Source organism: Seriola aureovittata, chromosome 13, assembly GCF_021018895.1.
Source record: "Seriola aureovittata isolate HTS-2021-v1 ecotype China chromosome 13, ASM2101889v1, whole genome shotgun sequence".
Classification (NCBI taxonomy): Eukaryota; Metazoa; Chordata; class Actinopteri; order Carangiformes; family Carangidae; genus Seriola; species Seriola aureovittata.
In genome coordinates, this window is record NC_079376.1 from 7616451 (window position 1) to 7643299 (window position 26849).

At 41.3% G+C, this 26849-nt stretch overlaps 1 protein-coding gene across 1 annotated transcript; it reads left to right on the forward strand.

Moving 5' to 3' along the window:
* The first annotated feature begins 1490 nt into the window (after positions 1–1490).
* On the forward strand, positions 1491–26706 carry palm1b (paralemmin 1b). The gene is made up of 6 exons (XM_056393460.1): positions 1491–2225; positions 15971–16013; positions 16833–16913; positions 21423–21538; positions 22298–22368; positions 22621–26706. The coding sequence occupies exons 2-6, from the start codon at positions 15972–15974 to the stop codon at positions 22998–23000; spliced, it is 690 nt and encodes a 229-aa protein (XP_056249435.1). The 5' UTR covers positions 1491–2225; position 15971; the 3' UTR covers positions 23001–26706.
* Positions 26707–26849: the final 143 nt, after the last annotated feature.

A 26849-nucleotide genomic window follows, 5' to 3' on the forward strand; every position in this document is an offset into this window, starting at 1 on the left:
GTCGACCGAATCTATCATCTCGTCGTTCACGATCAAACCGATTGTCCAAGGCTGAACAGACGCCATTTAATAATTGCAACGTTCGTTTACACCTGCGCGAGAAAGCAGGATATGGGCGGAACGCGTAGTTGCCGGGAAACTGACCAATCAGAGCCCAGTGTGGTCTGATTGGTCATCTTCTGGTGTGCCTTAAAGAGCCCTGAGCTCAAACATAGAAGCAGTATCACATTTATTGCAAAGAAGGTTTTCACATACAGGGAATTTGCTTTGGTGTTTTGGTGCATAGCAAGAGAACAGTTAAAGATATAACAATATGAGAAAATAATGTCTTTTTAGTAACATTGAAGCATGTAAATCTAGTAGACACCAAGAATATAACAATGAAGACTAAAATGGCCTTTCTAAAGGAAGTTGTTCCTTGCTACTGCCATCAAGTGCTCGTTGTGATTTACCACTATATAAATAATGACTTGACTGGACTTAAACTGTGCCTTAAAGACCAGAAAATCCTGATTAAAACCTGATTTTGCAAACAGCTTCTTACCACGAGAAATGGAGTCGTACATGAACATACAATTTTTCTGTCAGCACAGTTTCGTTTTTTTCACATGAGAGATTTTCTGTGTCTGTGTTTTTGTTTCTGTGCTCGTTTCACTGATGCAGGTGAGGCTCAGTTGGAAAAATGTCACACTGATCAAACCACACACACACACACACATGCACAGTCCTGACCAAGCATTTTGGCTTTGTCAAAACTCTTAATAAATAATACCAAGGTCAGGGTGTTTTTTTCAGTATTCAACTTTGAAAGCTGCTGGTTTAGACATAAATATTTAATGTTGTAAAGAGAATTTATTTTAAGATTTAAAACCAATTTTGGGGGCTTGGACAGAACAGGAGACTAAAATGTATACTAGATACTACATTGATAATTTTGTGTGTCTTGAGTTGTTGACCTCTCAGTAAATCTCCCTGAATACAGATGTATACTAAAACAGATAATGCAGAATATGTAATAATATAATGTTAACACTGATGACTCATGTCATTTTAGATATTTAACAAAATTTTCTTGGATATTTAAAAAAAAACAAAAAAAAAACCTATTCCTTGGTCTCACAATCACCAGTGAATTTACAGATACAGAAGATTTTCAGACAAGAAAGCTGGAATAAAAAGTACATGTCTGTAACACGAGCACCACCTGCTGGATGTTGCCTGCAGGTGCAACATATTTTGGTTGATCTGAGGATGCCATATGAGTCAGAGAAAAAAAGAGAGTAGAATCAGTGATAATTAAATACTGCAAAATTATTTTAACATATAAAATTTTCAGTGTGTTTTTTGGTTTGGTAAAAAAAAAAAAAAAAAAAGAAAAAAAGAAAAGCAGACAGCAGAATAGCCCAGCTAAGCTCAGAATCACTGCTTGAGGCTGTGTAGTCATTCAGCCTCGGAGCCTGAGGATATTTACGCAACCGAGTGAAATGCCATCTTCTAAGGAGTCTTGACATTGACCCCCCTTCGCCACTAGATGGGGAAGTGGGGCAGCAGAACCCAAGAAAACGGTCCTTTCTCCTCTGGTAGGAGACCTGGATTTGATCCCAATTTTAGGCTGCACGTACGCTGCTCATCTGCGGCCCTGAAGCAGACAGCCTGGTTCCTCGGACGTCATATGATAAAGACTGGAGGAGAGCCAGAGGCAGGGCCCCCGTTTGGAGAGGAGGACCCATATCTCAGTCAACGCGAGCAACCAGGGCCCCATTATCTCCACAAGGCAGGGAGGCGTATCCTTTTCCCCTCTGCACTCCCCTTCACATACCACTCTGACTCTCACTCTCTCCCCCCCCCCCCCCCCCCCCCTCTCTCTCACCCATACACTAACTAGACTACAACCTGCTTCAGACGACGCCCCGTCGCCCATGAGATTTGCACCTCCGTCGTGCGTCTTTTCCGCTCTAGAGGATATCAGTGTGGTCTTGTCATCATCATTATTATTATTGTCGGGCTGTGCGCGCGAGCTGCCCGCGGCATCACCTCACCAATAACAGACGGGGTGCCAGTCAGAAGAAGAAGAGGAAGAAGAAGAGAGGGAGGAAGAGGAGGAGGAGGAGAGGAACGGGGTGACAGAGTATTCCGAATTGACGCTCAGAAATAAACAAGTAGACAGACAGACACCCTGTTTGGAAGACCGTCTGCGGCGGGAAGCGAACGGGATCTGCAACTGAGTAAGTCGTGATTTCTCTCGTGTGCAGTGGTTGTTTTCCAGTGGCTGACCTGCTTTTGGTGATTTGTTCAGAGGATGGTTGTGCAGCGGCGCAAATATTTAAGCTTCCAGCCCGGCAGCATCCCTCCTTGATTCCGTCAGGAAGGATGACAAGAGCGGGACAGAGGGACGGGGACAAGGGAAAATACAAAAAATAGGAAAAATATTTATGTAGGAGTGAGATTCCTCACTGTAAACACTGTGTGTCGATCGCTGCGTTAATGTGAGGTTACAACTCAGTAATCACAAGAGGCGCAGCATCATTCAAGGGGACATACATGCACGCTCAAAAATAACAAGCTGTACGGTGAAGTCAGGCGCTGATTTGGAGGTGAATTGTAGAAAAAAATGGCTGCATTGTTATGTCATGTCAACATCCTCTATTGCATGCCTAGAGGGCCGTTTTACTGTACTGTACTTCCAGGCGAGCCAGGACGACAGGTGTATCAGGATGACATGTTTACGCGAATGCTTTTGATGATCCATCATTGTAATATCGACCTGTTTGCGAGGACAGTGTTTCAGGATGTTTTTTATTTATTTTTTAATTTGCCCTCGACGGGGAATTTTCCAGTGGCGCCAGCCGGGCATGGCCGTCACTGCATGGGTGAGAGATGCTGACTGGCTACAGGCTGTAGGAGGAGAGGCGAGTAACAGGGTATTCTATGGTGTGTTGTGATGTGAGCAGTCTGCTCTAACATGGCGCGCATGAGCTGATAAACCTTGGCCATTACATACTCCTGTCTGGAATTTACACTGTGCAGTGGGCCAGGCAGTTTGGGTTTAGGGTAGCAGAGAATGAGACTGAGTGCATCTCCCTAACAGCCTGAGGTTTAGCTCCAGTTCATTTCATCTCAGGTTGCCACCGGTGATAGAGTCCGGCTCCTCCATCCTCCTAGAATATCACGTAGGCTTGTGTTTATATTCTGGAGCTGTTTTCTATTCCTGTCTCTGGTGATGTAATTATGTTTGATCACAGCAGGTATGGACACAACTGGACAAAGAGTGTGTTTTTGTTTCGTCTTGTGTCCATTGTCTCTCTCCAGGGGTCTCTACCCTGTGAACCGATGTCACTGTTGTGGACAACACCTTTGTTGACAAGACCGGCAATTGCATGATGACAGCACAGAGTTTATAAACACAACACACCCATTACATACGTGCGTGTCCTCGAAGTCCAGACAGGATATTGACTCTTTGTTTTGTTCATTACAATAGACAGAGTGACACCTGTTTGTTTCCTTGGAATGCTGGGAAAAATCTGTGCAGTGAAAGTGACAGTTACTTTAAGCACGACATCTCATCTGCTTGTCACGTCATCCCAGGTGTTAATGTGGGTGTTGATGTTGAAAAGGAGCCAAAGTGACTTGATTTCAAGTCCTGAGGGCGTAATTTTCTAGGTGGAGACATGTGCAAGGAATGATGTGTTTCGGTGTGATGATTAGATGAAGTGAAGTGTTCACTGCAGGTCACATTTTTTGAGCTCTCCGTTGCGATAATCCGTGCTGTCACAGCTTAAACTTCAGAAATCTAGCAGTAATAATTTGAAGTAGACCGTGTTAAAGATCAGTGAAGAGTTGCACTTGTTTAGTGAGAAAATAAGGAACAGACGGACAAAAGATGGAGGGAATGAACTTATCAGTAGCACATGTCTGTCACTGTTCGTCGTCTGTTCTGTCATTTTATTGTATGTGTGAGACATGTTAAGTCCACCACAGGCCTCAGCCTGGCCGAGTGTGAGCTGAGGGTCTATATCCGGTTGGCTGCTCTGTGTTGTGTCAGCAACTCGCAGCGGAGCTGACAGCACTTGTCTTGTCCGACCAATCATCGTTCAGCATCATGAGTCTGGACAGCAACATTTCGGTGTGTGTGTGTGTGTGCGTGTGTGTTTTTGTGTGCTTGACTGTATGCATCCATGTGTGTTTGCACATGTGCAGCTTTTGTGTGCATTGTCTCTGCATGTATACCAGAAACAAAAAGATGGATAGTAGTGTGTGTGTGTGTGTGTGTGTGTGTGTGTGTGTGTGTGTGTGTGTGACTCCTAATTGGGCCCTGGTATGGATGTGCTTTCACTAATTTAGATAGGGGAAATAGGCTGGTAACCGGAAGGTCAGTCATTGCTAATCTTGGACTGTCAGTGAAAATTGAGGCGAAATGTGAGTGAATAACATTCTTTACTATTAACTACATTCAAAGTGCACTTCAGTTAGCTCTGAAGCCCTGACAGCTCAGATAGAAATCCATAATGAGCAGCACTGGGAGTGAATGTTCATCCTGAGCAGCTCCTTGAAGTGAAAGTGTAAAACTGTTACCAAAAAGAGCACACTCACTAACGGTGCTGATAAACACTCTTTAAATAGGCAGAGGACGTCTAAGTGACACCACAGTGTTGTTGATGATATCCATGCAAAAAAGTAGACTTGGCACAGATCTATCTCATCAACCCAATGCTCACTTACACTATCAGTGAAGTCACACACGTGTGTCGCCTACACATTATGTAGGTGACTAACTAATCAGTATTTTTCTATTACCAATTGATCACATATCTACTTGTATGTGAAAGAGGCCGCAGTTTCCCTCAGTTCTGTAGTGCATTGTGGTATCTTCCAGCTCATTGCTTTGGTTCACCCGTTCTGGTTCAGTCTCATCAATATAATTTCAAAGACACAGCAGGCAGTTGTTTTCAGCTAAAAAAAAAAAAAAAAGCTCTGATAAACCAACTGTGTGCTACCTGCCCAGCACAGTGGAGCATTTAGCTGCTTACAGCCAGATAGTTAACCTTTAGGAGTTAGTGGAGACAGCAACAAATGGGCAACTGTTCGTCATGTAAACTTAAAATATGTCAGTGTCAGTGTTGTGTGTACAGAATGTTTCTGCCGCCCCCCGAGTGGCCAAGAAATCAGTTAAAGCAGGTTTACAGAAAATGCTTCGGGGATTAAAGGCAACGTGTACATTGAAAGTGACAGCAATAGGTCTGCTGTTTTAATTTTATCTCTGCTATTGCACTGACAGCATTTCTGTGGCATAACTGGTTGGTACAACATCATTACCAGAGGACAGCAGGCCTCTCATGGGTTCATATCCTGCCCTGAGCGAGTAGCCCCAGAATGATAGATACAGCTAATTACCCCGGCCGACCTTGCTGTCATTAAGAAACCATTTATGATGTGGTTATAAAATCAGATCAGTAAGCTGCTTGTGGAAAATGAATGGCATGCATTACAGAAGCCCTTACAGTCACTGTTTTGTGCTGAAACATGGTATTGTAGGGTGAAAGAGGAAGTTGAAGTGAAAGCTTGCTAAGCAAGCATAAAGAGTGATAAGGAGTAACATCTGGGCTCTGTGATGTGAGATATTATTAGATAATGTGATGTACTCCACCTTGCTCTTTCTGTCTACATGTTTTTTTCTCCGTCTATTAATCTCTGCCTCCTCTTTTACTCCTGGATAGTCACTTTTTCTTTATTTTTCTTTTTTTTTTGACTATCTCTCATTACAACCCCCCTCCTCCTTGCTGCTTTGTCATGACAGATAAGGCAAGAGAGGATTTGTTTTTTTCACTCTCTTCCCAGCAGATAGTCTGTCTTCAGATAAACTGTCATTTTTAGCCACTAAGTCTTTTTTAATCTCAGGGGGAAATGTGCTCAGCACAGTGTTTGTTCATTTGTGTGTGTGTGTATGTGTGTGTGTGTGTGTGCTTGTGTGTTTGTGTGTGTGTGTGTGTGTGTGTGTGTGTACAGAAATCTGCACACACCCACACACTCATATGATGATCATCAGTGTTGCTGCAAAGATGATATCAAAAGCACTATTGATAAGCAGCAGAGAGGGATCATCCATCTTTTTGCACTGTAGATAACCTTAACATAACAACACATAAACACACACACACATACCCATGAACATCTGGTTTAAGGGGAAGAAGGAGAAGGAATATTAGGTCTTGTCTCATTGTAAATGAAATATAGAATTTTTATAGTCCCAGAAGAGGCTGGACAAACATACGTAGCATAAACAATTCTTGAGCCTCTTGAGAGCTTTAAGTGGGGATTGGGATCTTGCCATAAGGGGAGGTACCTATTTGGCCTAATGGTTCCTGTGTTAATGTTGAGAGGCTGCTCCAATAAGTGCAAGTGCATAGGCTTCTTATATCCGGATATATAGTTTGCTGATTGACCAGAGAAGCAGATGAACACAAGGACATAGAAGACTATGGGATATGCTATGGTCTGTCTGTAAACATAAAAGCATTGCTGTCAGCAGATCCTATTGATGCTAATGTTGTTACATTGCTTTCACAAAAAGATGCAGACTGAGGTAAAGGTCAATCATTAGATCCACTACCCTATTCTTTAATCATTCTAGTTTAACTCTCTGATCTTTTGGAAATACTTGATAGTGAGAGACATAAACAGACATTTGACATTTTTCTGCTGTACCAACAATCAGATGATAGCTATCCAGGCAAGGACATATGAGTATTTACCCAATATTTTTTGATTGCAGCGCCAATACTTAAAGGAGCTATTTGTAAGTTTTGCTATTGCTACATAGCCATCATTAGCATTAACAGCTGTTTACTTTACAACGCTTTGTCTCTGTCATGTCTTTACTACTACTGAAGTTAGCACACTGACCAGCTTGCCCGGCCTGTCTCGTCACTTATAGCGATTCATTGTAGCCTCCAATCTCCAATGTAGCGCTGCTCAGAGGGCATATTATAACCTCTTGTCTTAATTGTGGTCATGGACCTTTTCTTTAAACTTTTTTTTTAGGGTTTTTAGTTTGTCGCTTACTTACTTTTGTGTGTGGTTAGCATCTTGTTCAGGAAGCAGCTTTGTTATATCTTTACTATGCTCATTATCTGCCTCTAACTCCTCTCCTCTGATGTCAAGAAGCTTAAGACCAATGTATCTTCCCAGTTCTCAATGTTGTCTTTGTAGTAACTTTGTTCCTTCCCTTGTAAAGATGAACTGCTGGTAAATCAGAACAGAACAAGAGCTAAAAGGCCTTTATGTCACTCAGTGATGGTGGTTGCCCACATTTAGATTTTCTTATTCTAACTCCAACCATGAAACATCCCGACACGGAGCAATCAGTGACATGAAAGACGCTATGCACGTGGTTTTTCTACATTCTACAAGCTGAACCTGTGTTCCGACCTCCATGCAGTGGCGGCAGTCAAAACACAGGGATCGATAAAATGTCACAGGAGCTGTAGACTCTGCATGCTTTCCCTGGATGTATAAAAATGAACAAGCGAAGACCACGACTCGACAGATTTGCAGTGTAAAGATAATGTTACTGTTGCAGAAGTAATGAAGGTCGAGTGTGGTCAAGCGAGGAAATGTGGGCATGAGGCGAATCGATGAGGAGGAATCCAGGGGGAAGAGACAGGGTGAAGATGTCTCTTTGAGGAGACTTACAAGAGGCAGAACAAACTTTTTTTTTTAACTTTCCAAAACCGAGAATAGAGCAATTATGCCCACTTCATACAACGACTGGCCAGGCATGCGGAGCTCAGAAAGTAAGCTAGATTTAAACTTCTATTAATTCTTTAGATCATTTTTCCCTTCATCATTTTGTGTGTACAAATGAGTGCAATACTATGAATGTCTTGAGGAAATATTATCTGAGGCTGTGACCTGTGACCTCCCCATATCTGAGTAATTATCGCGGCTCATCCATCTCTATGACGGACGGCTGTTGACCCTGTCTTCGAGTGTCGTACTAACTAACTTGTTACGAGCATATCTTTTAAAATGGCTACTCCTGAAGGTGCCTTGAGAAGCGGGTCATCACAGTACGGGGGAAATCATAACACACAACTAGGCATTGGTTGCAGAAGGAAATACTGAAAATATTGCTGTTTTTTACAGGGAGACGTGCAAAGGCAGCAATTTATTCAATTTAAAATTGGGTCTGTCCCTGTGAAAAAGCAGAACAGGCTCTTTTCAAAGTGTTCACACAACACTCTGAAGAAATAAAAAGTGTAGCGGCCTTCAAGCAGCTTTGCAACGATTTTACAAATCCAAATTAGTTCAGTAGTCATGGACATTATTAGTCAGCCTGCATGTCAGAAGAGCTGTATAATGCGTTCTTTGGCTCTGGAAGAGCTTTATCAAAATTAATCCCAGTAATGTCACCGGGGTTGTCTTATCTTGGGTTAGAAGGCTACAGACTTTTTGGGTTAGAGTGTTAGGGTTAATCTAAAAAGCTTTGGAGAGTTTGAAAGATTTACTAGACAGGGAAGGTCTAATGAAACGATGCTATCCATCAGTAGCATTATAGATAGTCTATGATCTAGTGTTCTTGGAGCTTGAGCTACAGTCATGTCAGAGGAAGATGTTTCAGCCTCTGCTTTTTATCCTGTCTGTGCAAGACTGAATCTCAGGGGTGCTTTCAATTTTTTATCTCTGTTTATTAACTTAAATTAATGTCATTAATAAGACACATTTCAAAATACCACCCCATTAGCTTGCTCAGGCCTATAGACAATGGAGCAAGTACATCGTCAGAGCTGACTCTCACTCTCTCCAACCTCCTCACCACACCCCACGTGTCTCAGTCTGTGTGTGGCTTCACATTCGTGCCCTCGACATGGATGTTACACAGTGTTTCAACCTCCTCTCTACGGACAGAGCTGTTATTTATGGGTGACCTCATGGGGGCAAAGGAGTTTTACCCTCTTACGCCTAGAATACTAACATGTGATCTCAGTGGACTTCCTCCAGTTTTTATTGGCACCACACTGTTTATGTTTGGCACAATTTGTGTTGTCCCTCAGATAGAAGGATGCAGAGCTGTGTGTGTGGTGTTTGTGGTGGTGGAGGAGTCATGGTGTGCACGCTGGCCTGGGACTAGCGTACGTGTGTGTGTGTGTGTGTGTGTGTGTGTGTGGCCGGGGCAGAAAGGCAGGGAGGAGTATTGTTGTCCCTGTGCGCTTTTGGCCTAAGGGAAGGAAGCCGTGGAAGTGGGGAGTAGAGAGAAGGAGAAATAAGTGCCACTCCAACACAGTGAGTGTGAAGGGGATTTGGGATTAGTTTCCTTTTCCAGAGTCTCTCAGTTTTGTAATGCAGGGCCTGGGTCATTAAGCTCAAGAGTCATTTTCATAGTCATCATTCTTTCTGAAGAGGAGAGTGTTATTTTGGTGCGTGCGTGCGTGCGTGCATGTGTGTGTCTGTACATGCTATTCAATTCAAGAGTAGCCGTAAATCTACACATCTGGGATCTTTCCAGATTTATGAGTAAGCAATAATAAGTCTAGTAATTAGTCAGTGAATGTTTTCCATGCCTCTCCGTTTCATCTAATCTCCACACAAGAGTTAGTTTTTGTGAGTGTGCTGAGGTGTTTCATTATGGCTGCATAATATCAGTTAAAAGGTTCTGGCTGTTCAAAAATGAACACCTGAATGAACACATTTCCTTTTCAGAAGGCAGTTATTAGGTTATTAGACTGTACATGCTGCCAGCATTGTATAACTAGAACCATTAGAGGCTGTTTTCAACTTTTTTTGCTGTAACTTTTCTGTGAAACGCAGCTGCCACAGGCCATTAGGGAGCATGGGTAATATCAACTAGCATGATTCTTCTCTCGATATCTCTCAGTTTTCTGTTGTGGCTGCATGTCTCCTCCACTTTGTTGGTTTGATAACAAACCTCTCACTCTGGCTGATTGCCTCTCTGGTTTAACAACATCTCTAATTGGCCAACAAGCCTCCAACAGTTCTCCATATCCAGTGTGTGGAGCACAGATGTTTCAGATTCGGGTTCTCATTCGGTATTCAGATCAGTTTGAAGTACAGCAATGTAATTTGTTCTATAGGATGCGTCTGTAAATATTCCATATTTTTGTTATAGTCAACAAAGCCAATAATCTGTTTGTACGTCTCTCACTACTTTACAACTTCCCCAGCCCGGGCCCACTTTTTCCTAATCAATCTCTTATCTTTAAAAACAGGTCACCAGTACGTACTTTTTTTTTTATCAATACGAAATAATTTTGTACTGTAGTTTTTGGCAGTTGTTACTTCAACAGGAGTAAATGGTGTATTTGATGAGGACTGTTTTCCCGTGACAGATTTGGTGAGCTAGTGAGGGCAAGTTGGTGTATATGGGATAGACTCAAAAAAAATAATAAATTGCAGTTTCCATGCTCAGTATAATGAAGGAACATGTCACCCAGTGCAAGACTATGGCTCATTGTTTTTTTTGGACAAAAATGGAGGATCAGGCTTTGGCTACACAGACAATACTTGTCAGTAGGAGAAATACATTGCTGATTTAGGTCTTTCCATTGAATTTGTTGACAGTAAGAAAAATATAAAATATTGCAAGAATTATTCCTTAAAAATTCATTTAGCTTAATAGCTCTTCTTGTGAAAATTCATATATTTTTCTTTTCTTTTTTCATGATTTTGTTAGTCATTCTTTTTTGTCAAGCGGAGGGACATCCCATATGGTTGCAATGCTGTAGGTGTAGAGTCAGATCAGGCATTGTGCATCGAAGTGTTTACTATCTAAGCAGAAATAAACCCTGCAGTAGAGTACGTGTGAGCGTGGGAGGCAGGATCAGAATCAGAGTGTTGCAGTGACTAGTTCCAGGTTGTTGTTGTGGTGTTTGTTTAAGATAATCCTAGATTAGTGGTGATGAGACCTGGTGTAATCTACCACTGCTGCCGACAGATAGACACACTGATGGATGGCCCGTGGCTGTCCTGGAGTCTCATGTACAGATCAGTACAGCATGTACTTGCTGACCTTTTCTCTGCCGGACTGTGTAGCGTAAATAATGAATACTATGTTTCTGAACCATATTAGTGCAACTGGCTGTAGCAGACTTGGTTACTTTACAAAAGTGGCTTAAAAAGGTTTCCAAAGTGATGTTTTTCTCACAGCACAATAATTTTGAACAATGAGAGGCGTAAGTGTGATGCTATGATTAACCAAAACCAGCAGTGTTTATTATGGGAGGGCTGCATCTAAGTTTGGGTTTGGTGAATCCTGCCAATTCAGCGGAAGGAAAACCATTCCTTCTCACCTCGGAAAGGAGAGTTTTTTTTTTTTAATCCGGGGTGGGCTTTAGGCCAACATGATATCCCTAAACAAAGATGCTCAGCAGGATTATTATTCATTTAGCTCCATAGGCATTAAGGTAATCACTTGTAGGGCATTTCAGTGCAGATAGAGAGTGTGTAAAGTGACTGCTGGTGCCAGAGGACCATGAGCACAATGCTATTAGAAGAGGATGCTGGTGCTCTATGCGGGCAGTTAATGTGTTCCTGGAAATGCTACAAGAGCAGTGCACTCAACAGGGAATAGGGCTGGTCATTAAATCTGTTTCCCTGACTTCTTCTGTCATCCACCTGCCTTGACATTTTGCTAAAAACATCCCTAGTCTTAATGTATTGTTTTTGTGCAAGTCTGCCGGCAAACACCACTGCCTCTCACAGTCCTGTCTGACTGATTTTATTATTCTGTTATATTTGTCTGTCTTAGTATGTCTCTCCTGGCCTGTCTGTGAGCGACTGGCTGCCTCCCTGGATGTCTTCCTTTCTCGGTCATAGATGTAATTACTCTTCTAACTATGCTGCAAAAATGCTTGTCTGTGTGTGTCTTTCCTTTGTCCCCATTTGTCCATAATTTATGAGAGAGGCAGCAGGACAAAGGCCCGCAATGTTCCAACAAGGTGGACATATTTCTTCCCAATACATTTTAAAAATTCATCACGACAGTAGCCTAGAGGTTAGAGAGGCAGAGCTGGCATTGAAATTCAGCTTTGAATGGTGGGACCAGGCTTGGAAAATCTGAGCATTTAACTCCCAGCTGGTCCAATGGACTTCCACTGTTAACTCTGGCATGAACTGGGTAGTTGTGGTCACAACTCACAGAGCCACATGTGAAGATTTTCCATTATTTGTTTTCAGTAGGCATGAGCAGTGGGCACTTCCATTCCTTATGTAAAACTTTTTTGATTTTAAGGTCCACTAACTAGCTCTTGGCAAAGCTTTCAATAGAGGTTGTTCAGTTGTTGCCATGTGACATGTGGAAATGGGACGACAGCAACTAAAACAAAATCAAGGATGGACTTTCAGGATCATATGTACTGATGATCTTAGACTGTTTCATGTAGGCAAAGATCTCATAAGACTAAATTAAACATGAATCAATTCGAGGGGTTTACTTTATTTTGTTAAATGGGAAAAAGGGTGTTTGAATAAAGATATGGTGTAAAGTAAGGTGTTAAAAAAGTATTGTTTGTTACTCACCCTAAAACTCAGGTATTGCATCAGCCCTGGTATCAAAGCTTTTTTTTTAACTTATTTATTCTTTCATTCATTTCTGTTTATATTTCCACATTTATTTTGTTATTCTTTCACAGATTTATACTTTTTAATGGCACTCCTATGACTCCATAGCTACAAAGCTAACGTTAGCATTAACAGCTGTTTACTTACTGGTCTAGAAGAAACATTGTGAGTTCAGCATTAAACTTCATTCCTTTATTGGCCCAGAGCTGTCTCAAGAGGTGGAAAGCAACACCAACGTTAACTCTTGCCTCCATCACATGTTTTTCTCTACTGAAGTCGGCATGCTAACTAGCTAGCCCCAGCCTGTCTCGTCACTTTCGGATAGCGACTCACTGTGGCCTCCAACCTGCCCTGAAGATGTGGCGCTGCTCAGAGGACGTATTATAACCTCTTGTCTTGTAAACATAACGATGGCCAAAGCTCGTCAAGCAAAAATCCCCACCACCTGCTCTCGGCAAGAGACCACATTTAGAAAATACTGGCCCCTTTAAGTTTTGAAATTTCCAGTCAGTTGAGGGTCTTTGAGGGTGACACTCTTCTTTTGTGTTAGGTGCATTCATTACTTTCAAGTTATTATAATGGAAAGTTTTGCATGTAAGCTGTTTCCAACAAACTTTTCGGTAGAGTGAGCAAGTTCAGATATATAAGTGTATGCTGGTTTATTCAGGGCATTTTTTCACAACTGATGTATCCAATAGAGATAGCTGACATTAATAGAATTACATATAACTTGTTCCAGCCGTGCCTCCAGTCTCCTGTCAGCTGTGGGTGAGTCCTGCCTTGTCTCTGCTCATGCTCAGGCAGACCTTTCCTAGGTCAGGATGGTCAGTCATTTAATAACAACAGAGTTCAGTTGGTGCCTCCAGGCCTGATGAACTGATCCAGATGAGTTCCCAGATGCACAGTCAGCTAACTGCCCTGCTTCCACTGTAACCTGAGGGCTGGGATGGGAAGGAGACTTAGTCAGAAAATTGGCTATAAAACGCTGTCAGCAACAAAAACATAAATAGTATCTGAATAATGTCTTCACAACTTAATGTACTCTGAAATGGGAGCAGGAGCCTTATTTTGTTATTGATTGTTATTAGTCAAGGTGCATTTTATTTTTCATTTTACTGGTCTTATTCATCCTGATTTTACTCAGTGCATCTCCGCATGTCTTTTCATTCTTCCTGTTTGTGCTGGGAAAGGCGAAAATTAGAAAGAATGTGTCTAGACAGTGTGTGTGTGTGTGCGCGCGCGCGTGCGTACGTGTGTGTGCGCGCGCGTGTGTGTGTGTTGGTGTACTCAGTGGGTTGATCAGATGATTGTGGTTTCACTTTTCCTCTAAAGGCTCTCCATGTGATGGTGACGTTAGAGCAGTGTGGTGTGAGAATGTATGTACGTGTACATATGCAGAAAAGCCAAAGAAATGTGCGCATGAACTATGCGTGTCACAGATTAACCCTAATATAATACACCCCTGAGCTTTTCTGGAAGTCCTACAGCTTCATTGATTTGGACAGTGGACTAACAAGCATGAAAGAAAATGTATGTTTCTTTATGTTTTGAGAGGGGCCAGTGTTGTTGCACTGCATGCCTTTCGTATGGGAAATAAAAACTGTAGCAATCAGACCTGCAAGGGTGTGATAGAAGTGATGTGGTCTGTTGATATGCTGCAAGTTTTTTTTTTTTTTTTTTTTTTTCTCACAATACAAGCTTTGTGAGGATTTGGTTGGGAAATGATGCAAGCAAATTCACATGGTGACAGTGGGGGTCCTGGCCACTCATCAGAGTGAGTGACACAAACGTGTTAAACACATTTTACTGGCACTGGAGAGCAGTGGGTGGAGAGCGATATAGATGTAGATGTTTTGTCATAGTACTTTTGTAAGACTTTTGGACTCGTGCAGAGAAATGAGGATCCCATATGTGTAGTGATGCAGTTTCAGTTTGGACTGGAAAAGAGTGGGAGAGAGTAAAAACAGTGTTTTTACAGACACAAAACAGTGTGAGGGGCTGTACGACAAGCAACCTGAGACTCTAGGCAGAGTCAGAGAGGTCCTCTTCTTTTCTGGACTTGAGTATTTGACAGTTTGATACCAAATTTGTGTATTTGTAAGTGTCTTGATTTTAGGGTAACATTTCTTTGACTATAAGGTCTCCAGAGGTTATTGCTATTAAAAATAATAATGGTGTAATTTTATGTGAAGATGGGGACACATCACCCTTAATATTTTTATGTTTTTATTATTTCACCTTTTCCACTCAATTAAATCAATCAAGTGACAATCTCACCTTTATTTGAAACTTGCACATAACATGGTTTCACAGGTAATGAATTTCCAATCGTGATACTGTGATGTCGTAATTAGGATGGCAGCTGTATTCATTATTCATTTTTTCTCAAGTAATCAATTAAAGAAGACAGTGGAGAATCCCCATCACAACAAACAAAAGCAGCAAATCTCTGCATTTTAGAAGCTGGAATTATGATATTTGTGTTTGACATTTGTGCTTGAAAACAGAATTCAATGATTGTTCAGTTATCAAAAATTTAGTTGAAAAAATAGTTGGCGCTTAATTTGCTGTTAATCAACAGAGATTACCAGCCAAATTGTTTCAGAGTTACAAAACAAGAATTTCATCTGGTTTATTTTTAAAATGAAAGAGAGGGACTGCACACGTGTTCAGGCACACAGTTATCAGAGACAAGACCACAAACACTTACCAACCCTTTTTTTTTTGTCAGCTGACAAATCTCATGTTTAGTTGGAAAAGGTCACATATAGTATTATGTAATGTATTACAGTGCAAGTATACAACTAAGAACACATAGTTCTGTTGAAAGACACTGTATCTTGAGCCTTATATACATACGTAGATACATTCCTGCACAACATAACATTCCTTTTCTATAGCAAAGTCAGCTCAGATGATATGCCAGCCCCTGCCTGATGTTTGACTTGGTCTTGGGGACCAGATGATATCAGTCATTTACAGAGAAGAATATGAAACTTAGATATATGGCCTTTTTAGGAGCTCGATATAGTGATAGCTTTGTCCCAACAGTCTCAGTCCTTCCCCTCTGGCTTCAGCTCTGCTTCCGTCCATCCTCCATCCTGGAGCTCTGGTCTGGAACCTATTAGAGCAGGAATCTCCAGCAGCGCCCTGCTAGCGCATTAGCATGCCTTCAGTGACGCTCCCTGAGAGGAAAGAGATACTGATTTAGTGTAAACAGACAGATATTTAACCTCAGTCACTGGGAAGTCGTTGGAAGGTAAACGGCTGGTAAATGAATGCTACAGTTAAGGAAAGTTGTTCGTATGTAATGTCTGATGTCAGTGGTCATGTGTGGCTGTAACTCTCTCTCTCTCTCTCTCTCTCTCTCTCTCTCTCTCTCTCTCTCCATCAGGATGGCTGAGGTGTCACAAGAGGAGAGACTCCAGGCCATCGCTGTAAGTTATTTCTACATACATACATTTCTGTCCCTCCCTTTCTCTTCCATACACACACACACACACACACACACACACACACGCACACACACACATTCTAGACACATACAAAGTGCACATCAGGGCACACTGTTGGCTTTAGAAGGAATATGACTGCGAGTCTTAATGATTCAACCTTTTAGATCCCATCTCTTTCACCCATTAGCAGATATCGACAGCTAATGCAGAAGCTACAGCTCAATGCCTGTCCTTGTGTCTCTCAGCGTCTCTGTTCCCCTTGCTCTGTCTCCATTGGCCTTTCATCCTTTAGTCTGTTTTATCTTCATTTTGTTTTTGAATAACAATATATACATATATTGTGATATATCGAATTGGAAACTGTTTTTTTATTTTACCAAACATTTATAACTTGTGTCAGACATAGTGACTAAAACACCTTTGAATTTGGTTTATGCAAAGTTTCACAGCCCAGTAATTCCAAATCAAAGCTCTATCTGGATATCCTGAAATGTTGAATCATTAAAATATGTCTCCACTGGCCTGGTCTGTATAGAAGGTACTTCACGCAGTTGTGTGCTATGAATATACAGTACATACTGTAACTATACACCAACTGCTATGTCTGTCTGTCTTGTTGTCTCTCTCCTGCATTCACAATTACAGTGACTTACACATACGCCGCTGTCATTAAAGATTGCCATTGAATCATCAGCACTACCTTTAAAGGCTATGGCTTGGTAATATTCAAAATGTTTTGATACCTGAGTTTCAGTTTTAACCCTTGAATGCCTCCTTCATAATGTGTCTGTGTGGTAACAGGAGAAAAGGAAGAAGCAGACAGAGATTGAAAACAAGAGGAGGCAGCTGGATGATGACCGACGGCAACTCCAGCATCTCAAGGTACACACATACATACATACATACACTTCTACATGCACACACATTTTGCACATGCCCCATTTGCTCTAGCTGTAATTATGTTACATGTTTTGAAAAGAAGACACAAATATAAAAAAAAAAAATGTTTTAGTTAGTGGGTTAGCCTTACTGTACTTTGCAATTTAAGCAGGCAATAGACCGCAGAGATTAAAAATATATCTATGGTGTGTTCTCACAGGTTATCTTACAGCTTTGAGACCAAAACGTCTCCCTGTTTTGGGCTTTAATCTCCACAGTGTGCTCAACAGATCTTTGCATAGTCTTACTTCCTGCCCTCCAATACGCCAACACCTTTCTTTTACTTACTTTTATGTGCTTAGAAGCGGTCTACCTACACATGTTTCCGGTTTACCTATTATTTCCACCTTAGGTAGGCGGATACTGACATCACTATGAGTCAGTTCCAGGAGAGAAATCCTTCCCCAGTTCCCTGATTCAGGCTATGAATGAAAAACAATGTAGCAATTTTTTTTTTACATCACACAGCTTGAGTTTAAAGCACAACACCTCAAGAACTTTATAGCAACATGAATGCAATGGAGTGCCTGCACTATATTCATTGTCATGGCAGTACTTGTATACACACAATTTGAAGGGTGTGATGGGTTGCTATTTGAGATGTATGGGATGTATGGATGGATGGATGGATGGATGGATGGATGGATGGATGGATGGATAACATCACATAATCTTAGATGTAGCTTGTGTTGTCTTTGTTTTGGATCTTTTTTTTCACCATCATCCTCACCTTGACTCCCAAATTCCACCATCTGGGGAAAGCGGCAGACCTCATGTGCAGCAAGTGAGCTCGCATATTTCCACCTCAGCACCTCAACTTTATTTTAAATGTACTGGAGCCATTGCACTGATAAGATTAATGTATTTATAAATAAAATTCTTAGCCGAGTGTAACCTGAACCACCACCAGCAATCTCTCCCTAACCCTTACTTTAACTTGAAACAAACTGAGGGTCAGTCCTGTGTTTTCGGGAATCATGCCCTATGTGTGAGCAACGTTTTGACACCCATGCAACAATATTAAACTCTGTGATTCTTTTCAAAAATATCAGACCAACAAAGTGAGATACTCCCTAACTGCTGCTGTCACGGAATGTTCAGAATGGACAGCAGATAACTCCGGCAGCCCCTCCACATGCTGTTTATACACGCACACACACACACACACTCCCTAAAACACACACACATTCAAACCTGCATGCATTCGGACACACACTCATTATATCAGAGCCAAGGCTTTTGTCAGCGTATGTGTCAGCATTATCAAAGCTATTTCAGCCGCACACCATTCAGCAGGTCACAGATAAGAGCAAAGGTTGTGGTGCGTATGCGCCTGCGCATTTGTGGCAAAAGTGCTTGTGACCTGTGCAACTGGCCTTGCGTGCTCCCACTTTTTCTATTTTCAGAGCAAACCTTTGTAAATGGGTATCTGCGTGTGTGTATGTGTGTGTGTGATCATTTTTGCGTGCGCCGCTTCATAAAAGAACACAGAAGCCTCAGACAATGCGGTGGGCTTTGGCAGAGGAAACAGATTTTTGTCCCACTCCCACCAACAGGAAACCGCTCTTACACCCACCGCACCCCGCTTTCGTCTCACACACACACACACACACACACACACACATACACACATAGACACAGACACACAGAGGGGAAGTGTAATCATGCTGTACAGGAGCATTAGAAGGCTCTTTGTGCAAACTGAAGCAAGTATTTCTTTTCCAGAGGCAGCATTCATGTGGAAAACCCAATAAATGTCTCAGTTTACACACCACATTTTTATAACAGTGTACCTGGCCCACCATTAAATCACACTAATACAGGATCATACACACACACACACAGACACACAGACTCACACACTGACTCACACTCACTGTGCTGACAAGATGGAGAGATGAGGTAATGCGATGTTGTGAACACAGAAAGCATTAGAAGGAGTTCTGTTTTTAATTAGCAAGCCATGGCAGATATGATTATGCAAGCAGGAGCCCCTTTAATTAAAACCTCTGAATGTCAATGTCATGTTCTCTAAATATGGGAAACACACAGTTTAAAGAGTGTTATACGCATATTTGCTTTTTTTGCAGAGAGTTAGATGAGAGGATTGACACCACTCTGACGGCTGTATGAGAAATATGAAGGTAGAGCAAGTGGCCGGTTAGCTTATCTTAGCTTAGCTTAGTTTAGCTTAGCTTAGCTTAGCATAAAGACCAGAAACAGTGAAACAGTTAGCCTGAGACAACAAAATCCAACTTCCAACACCTCTAAATAATATCTTGTTTGCTTATTCTGCACAAACCCGAAGTGGAAAATCAACACGTTGTGGATTATCTGACCTTCAACTGTTGCTAGTCTGCGAAACACATCTCCTGGCTTTAGCTTGATGTTTACCATACTGGCATGGAAGTGGTTTCTAACTCATGGCTAGAAAGCAAATTATCATATTTCTTAAAACGTCAAACCCAAAACTTTTAAAAACAAATTTTCAACGCTGTGGTTGACAAAATAATAAGACTAAGAAGGACTGCATAAACTTTATTTTGAAGTTTTGCCATCACACTTTGTACAAGGAGAGATACTAGATGAACTTTGAAATGAACCTCTTCTCCCTACAGCTGCTCAGTACATTTGGGTGGGTGGGTGTGTGTGTGTGTGTGTGTGTGTGTGTGCGCGCGCGTGTGTGTGTGCGTGTGTGTCACAGTTCCGCCCTTTGTCTGCTTCGTTAGCAGCTTTTTACTCCAAAGAACAATGGAGAGAGAGACGTAGCTTCAGCGCTACAGCTTTACAACTGTCCGTGCAGACTGGTGTGTGTGTGTGTGTGTGTGTGTGTGTGTGTGTGTGTGTGTGTGCGCGCACGTTTGTGTGCGCATGAGTGAGTACATTAGTGATGTCAGGCATTGGGGTAGTAAGGTGTGGCAAGAGAGTGAGCAAGACTGAAAGCAAGAGAGAGAGAGAGAGAGAGGGAAGTAGGGTTAGATTCAGTACCCAAGAGACCATGCAGGGCCAGTTTATGAAGAGTGTTGAATTACACCGTGTGAGTGTGTGTGCTGTAAAGCTCCGTGCAGCTGGGTGTCTGGAGCTGAATTGCTCAGTGGGGAAAGTAAGAGTTTCAACAGACTTTAACACATACAAACACATAAACATAAGTGGAATTGATGGAGATACACCATGACATTTACAACTTAATTGGAGTTCATGAACTTCATGATTGAGAAAGATGCATGCAAGAAAGAGGAAGGAGTGGGGGTCGAGAGGGGAGAGGAGAAAAAAAAGTGGGGGGAGTTTTTCTGTAGAAATTTTTGTTGCATCACTGGAGAGGAATTCACATCAAGCACAGGTCCAGATTTTCAGTCCAACTCGTGAAAACAAGAGCTTTTTCTTGCACTTTCCCATATGGCCAGGCAGGGTTGTCTTTCACTGCATGGTCTAACAGCTGCGAGTAGGACAAACTGTTATATTTACCTCAAAGCATGCCAAGTATTTGCTTTGATATTATAGCTTATCTACAGGAGGGAATGAGGATGGGGAGGCAAGATAAGGGATACAGGGGTGTTTGGAAATTAATAGAGGAAATAAACATGGATTGAAATAGAGAGAAAGCAGTGGAAGGCAAGAGAAAAGTAAAGAGTAAAATGAATAATAGAACAAAAGATTTTATTTCTGTGTTATTTATTTCAATTAATGTGTGTTTTTAATTATCTTGCCCTAGAATTAACTTTATCTACAGTAATTATGATATGGCTAACAGTTTGCAATGATTAAATCTAGCCACAGTTTGTGCTCTCGGCTTGTCTGTAAAGATATTCTCATATTCATTGTCAAGCTCCAGGAAATGTTTGATGTGGTTTAAGATTAGAACTATTTTGTTGTTGTTTTTGAGTGATTTATCTAGATTTCCAATCCCATGCTCAGATGAGTATAATAAGAGAATTATATCTTAGTTTGACTTTTTTTTCTGTTCAGTGCCAGAAGCCTTGATGCTCTGGCTGGGTGCCATAGTCCACTTGGCAACAACAAGTTGGCAGCAGTTGAAGTGTGTGACAGAATCACTGAGTGGCAGCAGTCAGCAGAGAAGCAGTGGACACGCTTAACCGGTAGATTTTTGTTGTAGATTAGCTAAAGGGATTGTTGCTCGCGCTCAGTGAAAGTCTCACTAATCTCTTCTGAAAGAAACTGCACTGATGTCCAAATGAAAAAGGGTGATAACATGGAGCATTCTGGGAGGTTTGAAGTTCTGCTAATGAATTAATCAGCTGCTCCTAATGAAAGACACATGATGAAAGGTCCTCTATAAGAGCCTTTCATTACAGCACAGATACACACTCATACACCAAACACATAGAGATTTCAAGAGCATTTACAGTAAAAATGTTTTCCTCTTTTTTACCAGTATCACCAATGTTTTTTTAATGGAAAACTGACTTAATCTACTCATATTTCCCCTTTCAGTCGAAGGCACTGAGGGAGCGCTGGTTGTTAGATGGAGCTCCAGCAGAGGAGGAGACTCAGAAGCGTCTCCAAGAGGACGAGGTGAAGACCAAACTTCTGGAGCAGGTCATCCTCAGGTCAGCCTCTTAAAACTTCTCCAAGTCCGATCTTTGAAACAGACCATCAAGAACATTGTTTTATTTGCAAATGAACTTGTCAATTATGTGTGGTTGTTGTGGTGAAAATGTAGGCATGGGTTCATTTGCTCTCCAGTGGTGCATTTTTCCAGTTCTAATGAAAAACTGTAATAGTAGGAAGAATAAATCTGTATTATCTCATTCTTCAAGCCAAAGCTATATTAATAATGGAGTAGAACTCTTGTGTCACACTAGACAACATTAGAGACAGAGGTGAATGATGTCTGTAGCAACTGCAGCAAACAGGGCTGATGGGGCTTCTGATGTCATGGGCATTGCACTACAACTGATGTAATCCAATTTCAGTGTCCAGACTGAGACAAATCTCAAGAAATTCAATTTCAACCGGATACTATGACTACCAGTAATTGCAATTTTTTCATTTCTTTATGTGTGTATTGCTCAGTGCCAAATGCAAGCACAAGTAGATAGCATATGAACAACTCATCTGTATTGTTTTTACATTTTAATATTGTCTTTCACTTGGAATGGGATTTTCTAATGGTTTAAGGGCATGGTTCATAACATGGTCGACTAGATAAAATATTCAAGTAAACGTGTCTTGGTCATTATTTGTTTCATTTGTAGACTCAAGGTGTATATATGACAGTATAATCTCTGTGTTGTAGAGGGATTCCATGCTAATTTAAAATAATAATATCAATAATTCATTTTCATGTGTGTGTGTTCCTGAGCCAGGCTGGAGCAGGAGATTGAAGAACTGGAGACAGGCGAGCCAGCCAATAAGGGTGTGGCCAAAGAAAATGGAGGTAAGTTTGGTATCCACGGCAACGTATGATCACACAGGAAACCATGGCAACGCAGCCTGAACACCAGTTTCAAAAAGAGAAATTGAGCTAATAATGGCCTCTTTATCAGCCATTTTAACTTGTTTCTCTCTGCCGGAGGTCATTAAAACAATATTTCCTTCTATCTTTCTTTGTCTCTCTGACTTACCCTGACCACCCTCTTTCCTTCTGTACTCTCCTATCCTCACAATGGTACTCTGGTGCTCCCTATAGGTGAAAATGGAGTAGTGCAGACCTCTGGTCAGACCCCAAAGAGAGAGGTGACAGGGATTGAAGCCAAGCTGCTGGGTCCCAGTCCTGACCAAGCTAGCGCAGACAACCCCGTCACCTTGGTGTTCATGGGCTACAAGACCGTTGAAGAGGAGCAGGAGACCCACAAAGCCCTGGGAATGGAAGGGGTGGACGGCAACGTAAAGGCTGAGTTTGTTGTGATCGAAGATGGGGAGGGGAAAGCTGGAGGAGAGGCAGCCACAGAGGAGCAGGCTCCACCCAACGGGAGCATGGCAGAGAAGGAAAAGGCCAACGGAGGCGGGGAGGAGGGAGAGAAGGAAAAGGAGAAGAAACAGACCTGCAAATGCTGCACGGTCATGTGAGCTGTGTATGTGAATGCGGGTGTGGGTGTGTGTGTGTGTGTGTGTGTATGGATGAGTACACACCTGCACCTGTGTAGGCATGTGTGCCATTGCATGTGTCTGTATTTGCAGATGTGTGTAACTTTGTGTCTGTGTGGGAGTGTGTGTGTTTGTGTGTATGTGTGTCAGGACTGGAAAAAAACAAAAGCCGAAGTACACAGCCAATATACCAACAATGAGAGCCAATACAAGCTCCAGCTACAACAACAAGAACCACAAAGACTCATAAGTACACTTTACTCTGTATACTTTCTCTGATGTGTATTTGACTTTTGGTTTCTATTGATATTTTTCTATTTTTCTGTCTTGACATTTATATTGTATTCAGTATGTATATCTTTATTATGGGACTGTGTACTGTAAGTTCATTGTTATTATTGTTGGAAAAAAAGAAAATGTATTAGCTCTCTGGACTGTACTGCTACCCACTGGGGGAAATCTGGAAACTTTAAATCATTTAAGTCAAAACAGCAAACTATGAAGGACACAGACACTTAAATATATATATTTCTCTGTGTAGGCCTACCAACTATTTATCAGTCAATTTCATATTGCAATATTGTCTAAGATATTATTTTAAATAGTATTTTAATATATTGATATGAAATTATGTTTTATACAATGTATTTATTGTTTTTGGTTCTCTATATCATCGCTAACCATTAACTGCATGTAAGCTTGTAAGCTCTACCAGATTTGCGTTACAATCATTACAAGTGTCTGTGCTTTCTTAGACTCATATGTGCTCATATCTTTGGTCACACAAGTCTTTGTATCAGTAAAAGTAAATATAATTGGCAGTGTTAGAGATATGCATTAAAGGGGCTATTTGTAAGTTTTGCTATTGCTACATAGCCAGCGTTAACAGTTGACTCACCAGTCTAGAAGAAACATTGCGAGTTCAGCATCAAACTTCATCCCTTTACCCACCAACAGCTGTCTCCAGCGGTGGAAAGCAATGCCAATGTCAGCCAACTCTTGTCTTTTCTTCTCCTGAAGTTAACATGCTAACCAGAAGAAGAAGTAGTGCTGCCCAGAGGGCGTATTATAACCTCTTGTCTTGTAAACGCAACGATGGCCAGCGCTCTTGCCAAGCGACTATTACCACTACTTGATGCCAGCAAGAAACCACATTTGGTGGCAGAGAAAACTTACAAATAGCCCCTTTGAAGGAACTATTTGCAAGTTTTGCTGTTGCTACATAGCCAACGTTAGCATTAACAGCTGTTTACTTACCAGTCTTGCCAAGAGTTTCAGCCATCGTTGCGTTTTTAATACAAGAGGTTAGAATAAACTCTGAGAAGCGTTACTTCTTCAGGGTAGCCTGGACGCTACAGACTCTGTATCGTAAAGTGAGAAGATAGCCCGACTGGGTTATGCTAATTTCAGTAGAAGAAAATAAGTGATATAAATAGAAGTGAAACTTGAGGATTGCTTTCCTTGAGTGAAAGAATTAAGTTTGATGCTGAACTTGCAATGTTTCTTCTAGATTGGTAAATAAAAACCTAAATAAATAAAAACCTAAAAATGTTTATTATGTAGCAATAGCAAAACTTACAAATAGCTCCTTTTAAGTTTAAAAAAAAAATCTACAGCACGCAAACAAGAGGCAAATTCGAACACTGACCATGTTGCAAACTGCATTAGCTTCTCATAGATGCTGTATGTGACACATGTACATGAAGATCACAGCTTTTGTATTTTTTAAATAAGATGGATACACTTACTTTATGGTCAATAGAGTCACAACGAACCATTGTGCAATGATTAGAAATGCTTAAATGATTTTCCTCTCAACAGTAGAATCAATGTAAATCTTATGAGGTAGCACTGCATGAAGCCTTGCAACATTTTTGACTGTCTTGTCACTGTCTGTTATATGCTATCATGTTCACATGAATGTAAATCCAGGGGTTAAATTGGGATTCGTTCCACCACAATAAGGAGAGGCGGGCTTGCTCAGCTCACCGTAAAAAAAAAAAACAAAGGTTTTTGTCACTTTCTGAACCAAATAAAATCTGATGATTCTGTAATTTCACTGTGTGTTGGTCGGCTGCTGGTTTCTGTCCTGCTCTGCTCCCAGTTTAACCCCTGATGCTTTGTCTGTAGACCTGGCCCCAATAGTACTTGAATAGACTTACAGAGAAATATGAAATATTAGAGACATTTGAATGCCATTTCGCACAAAAACAAAATCATCTCTGCTGACCCTAATTCTTTTGAGCCTTAAAACACAATAAAAAGAATTGAATTTTTCCCATCTATCCAGGCCTTATCGCCTAATTATTTTGTTAGAAATTGGCCATATTCTGTAATGGCAAGATATTTTAAACTGTAGGTTGCTAGAAAGACAAATCATGCATTTACACCACAGAAATTCAAAGCCCTGAAAGCCTATTGAAATACATTTTGGCTCCAGTCTCTTCATTTGTTTGGCAGACAGTAGAGGGCATGGATGGTCTGGGTCACTGATGCTATGCCACCAATGCTTCTGCTGCCCTCAGGCTCATCCATGTCTCTGATTCATCCACACACCGTCACCATTATCTCATTATCACATTTTTTCATCTTCATCACCAAGCACGCGCAGGCCCACCTTCTGTGCTCGGAGCCACGCAATTCAAAAACCTCTGAAGTTGGTGCTAATCCTGAGTCTCGTCTAACACTCTCCATCCACCAACTATTGTTCAGCTCCTTCTCTCTGTCTTACGCAAATCACCGGTGAGGGGGATTGTGGGAATCTACTGCCTCCTGCATACACCTGTTGAATAAGAGAGTCTTTTGCAACCTTCAGTGCCAGATGCATTTTCTCAAGTTCTGTCTACATTTACCACCAGAGAAATGATCCCTTCTAACATTCCAAAGGGAGGTCAACAGGCGTGGACGGATGAGATATAGTCTATGCTTTCCATATGTACAGTGCAACTTTGTTTCTTATATTGACTCTCATGTTTTTTCTTTCTTATGGCCTCTTTGCAAGGCAGTATACTGTATTTGATGTGTGTATTTTTTTTAAGAAAAAAAAATGTGTATTGTTGGTGCCTTTGTCAGGTTCAGTTTGTTGGACTTGCCTGTCTGCCGCCATTTTTAGACCGGGTTTTTTCTTGCTCTGCTCCTGGTCATGATGACCCACTGGAAACACTGCCTTCTACTCTGGAGGGTCATTACACAAGTATAGTAGAATATTACTCTAACTTTTCTGTGCAGCTCAGATGGTAGGTAATATGCAGACTACTGTTGGTGTCTTGAAAAAACTTTGTATCCTGCATCCTATTTTAACTTTTCAAAATTGTTTAATTGATTTTACTGTAACAGACAGAAGTTGTTTTTATTGCACGCATACAAGAAACTCTTATCAAAAACCAATCTACATGCAATGATTTTTCAACAGTTTGGGGGATACAAACTTTATGCAGGAGACTAACTGAAAGTCTTTGTATATACAGTATATACACATGTATATCTGTGTGCATACCTAGAGGTATATGCATACATATGTATACAAAGAAAAACATGTAAATTTGTTTAGCTAAAGCTTTGCTTAATAGTGGGTCTCTGGGACAGCAGCAGAAAAAGCAACCTTGTGTTAGACCAATGCCTGTTCATCTATTCTGTGGTCATCTAAATGTTCTCTTGAATCTTGAATAAAACTGTTTGTTTACAGCAAGTCAGATGTGTATGTACACAATTGTGTGTGTAATCAACCAAATGTACACACACTGTAGATAGAACAGCACACATAAGCCACGGTTAATGATGTGTGCGGTTTTGGCATCTTGGCTGATGGAGTCACAGATGGGTATAGGACGC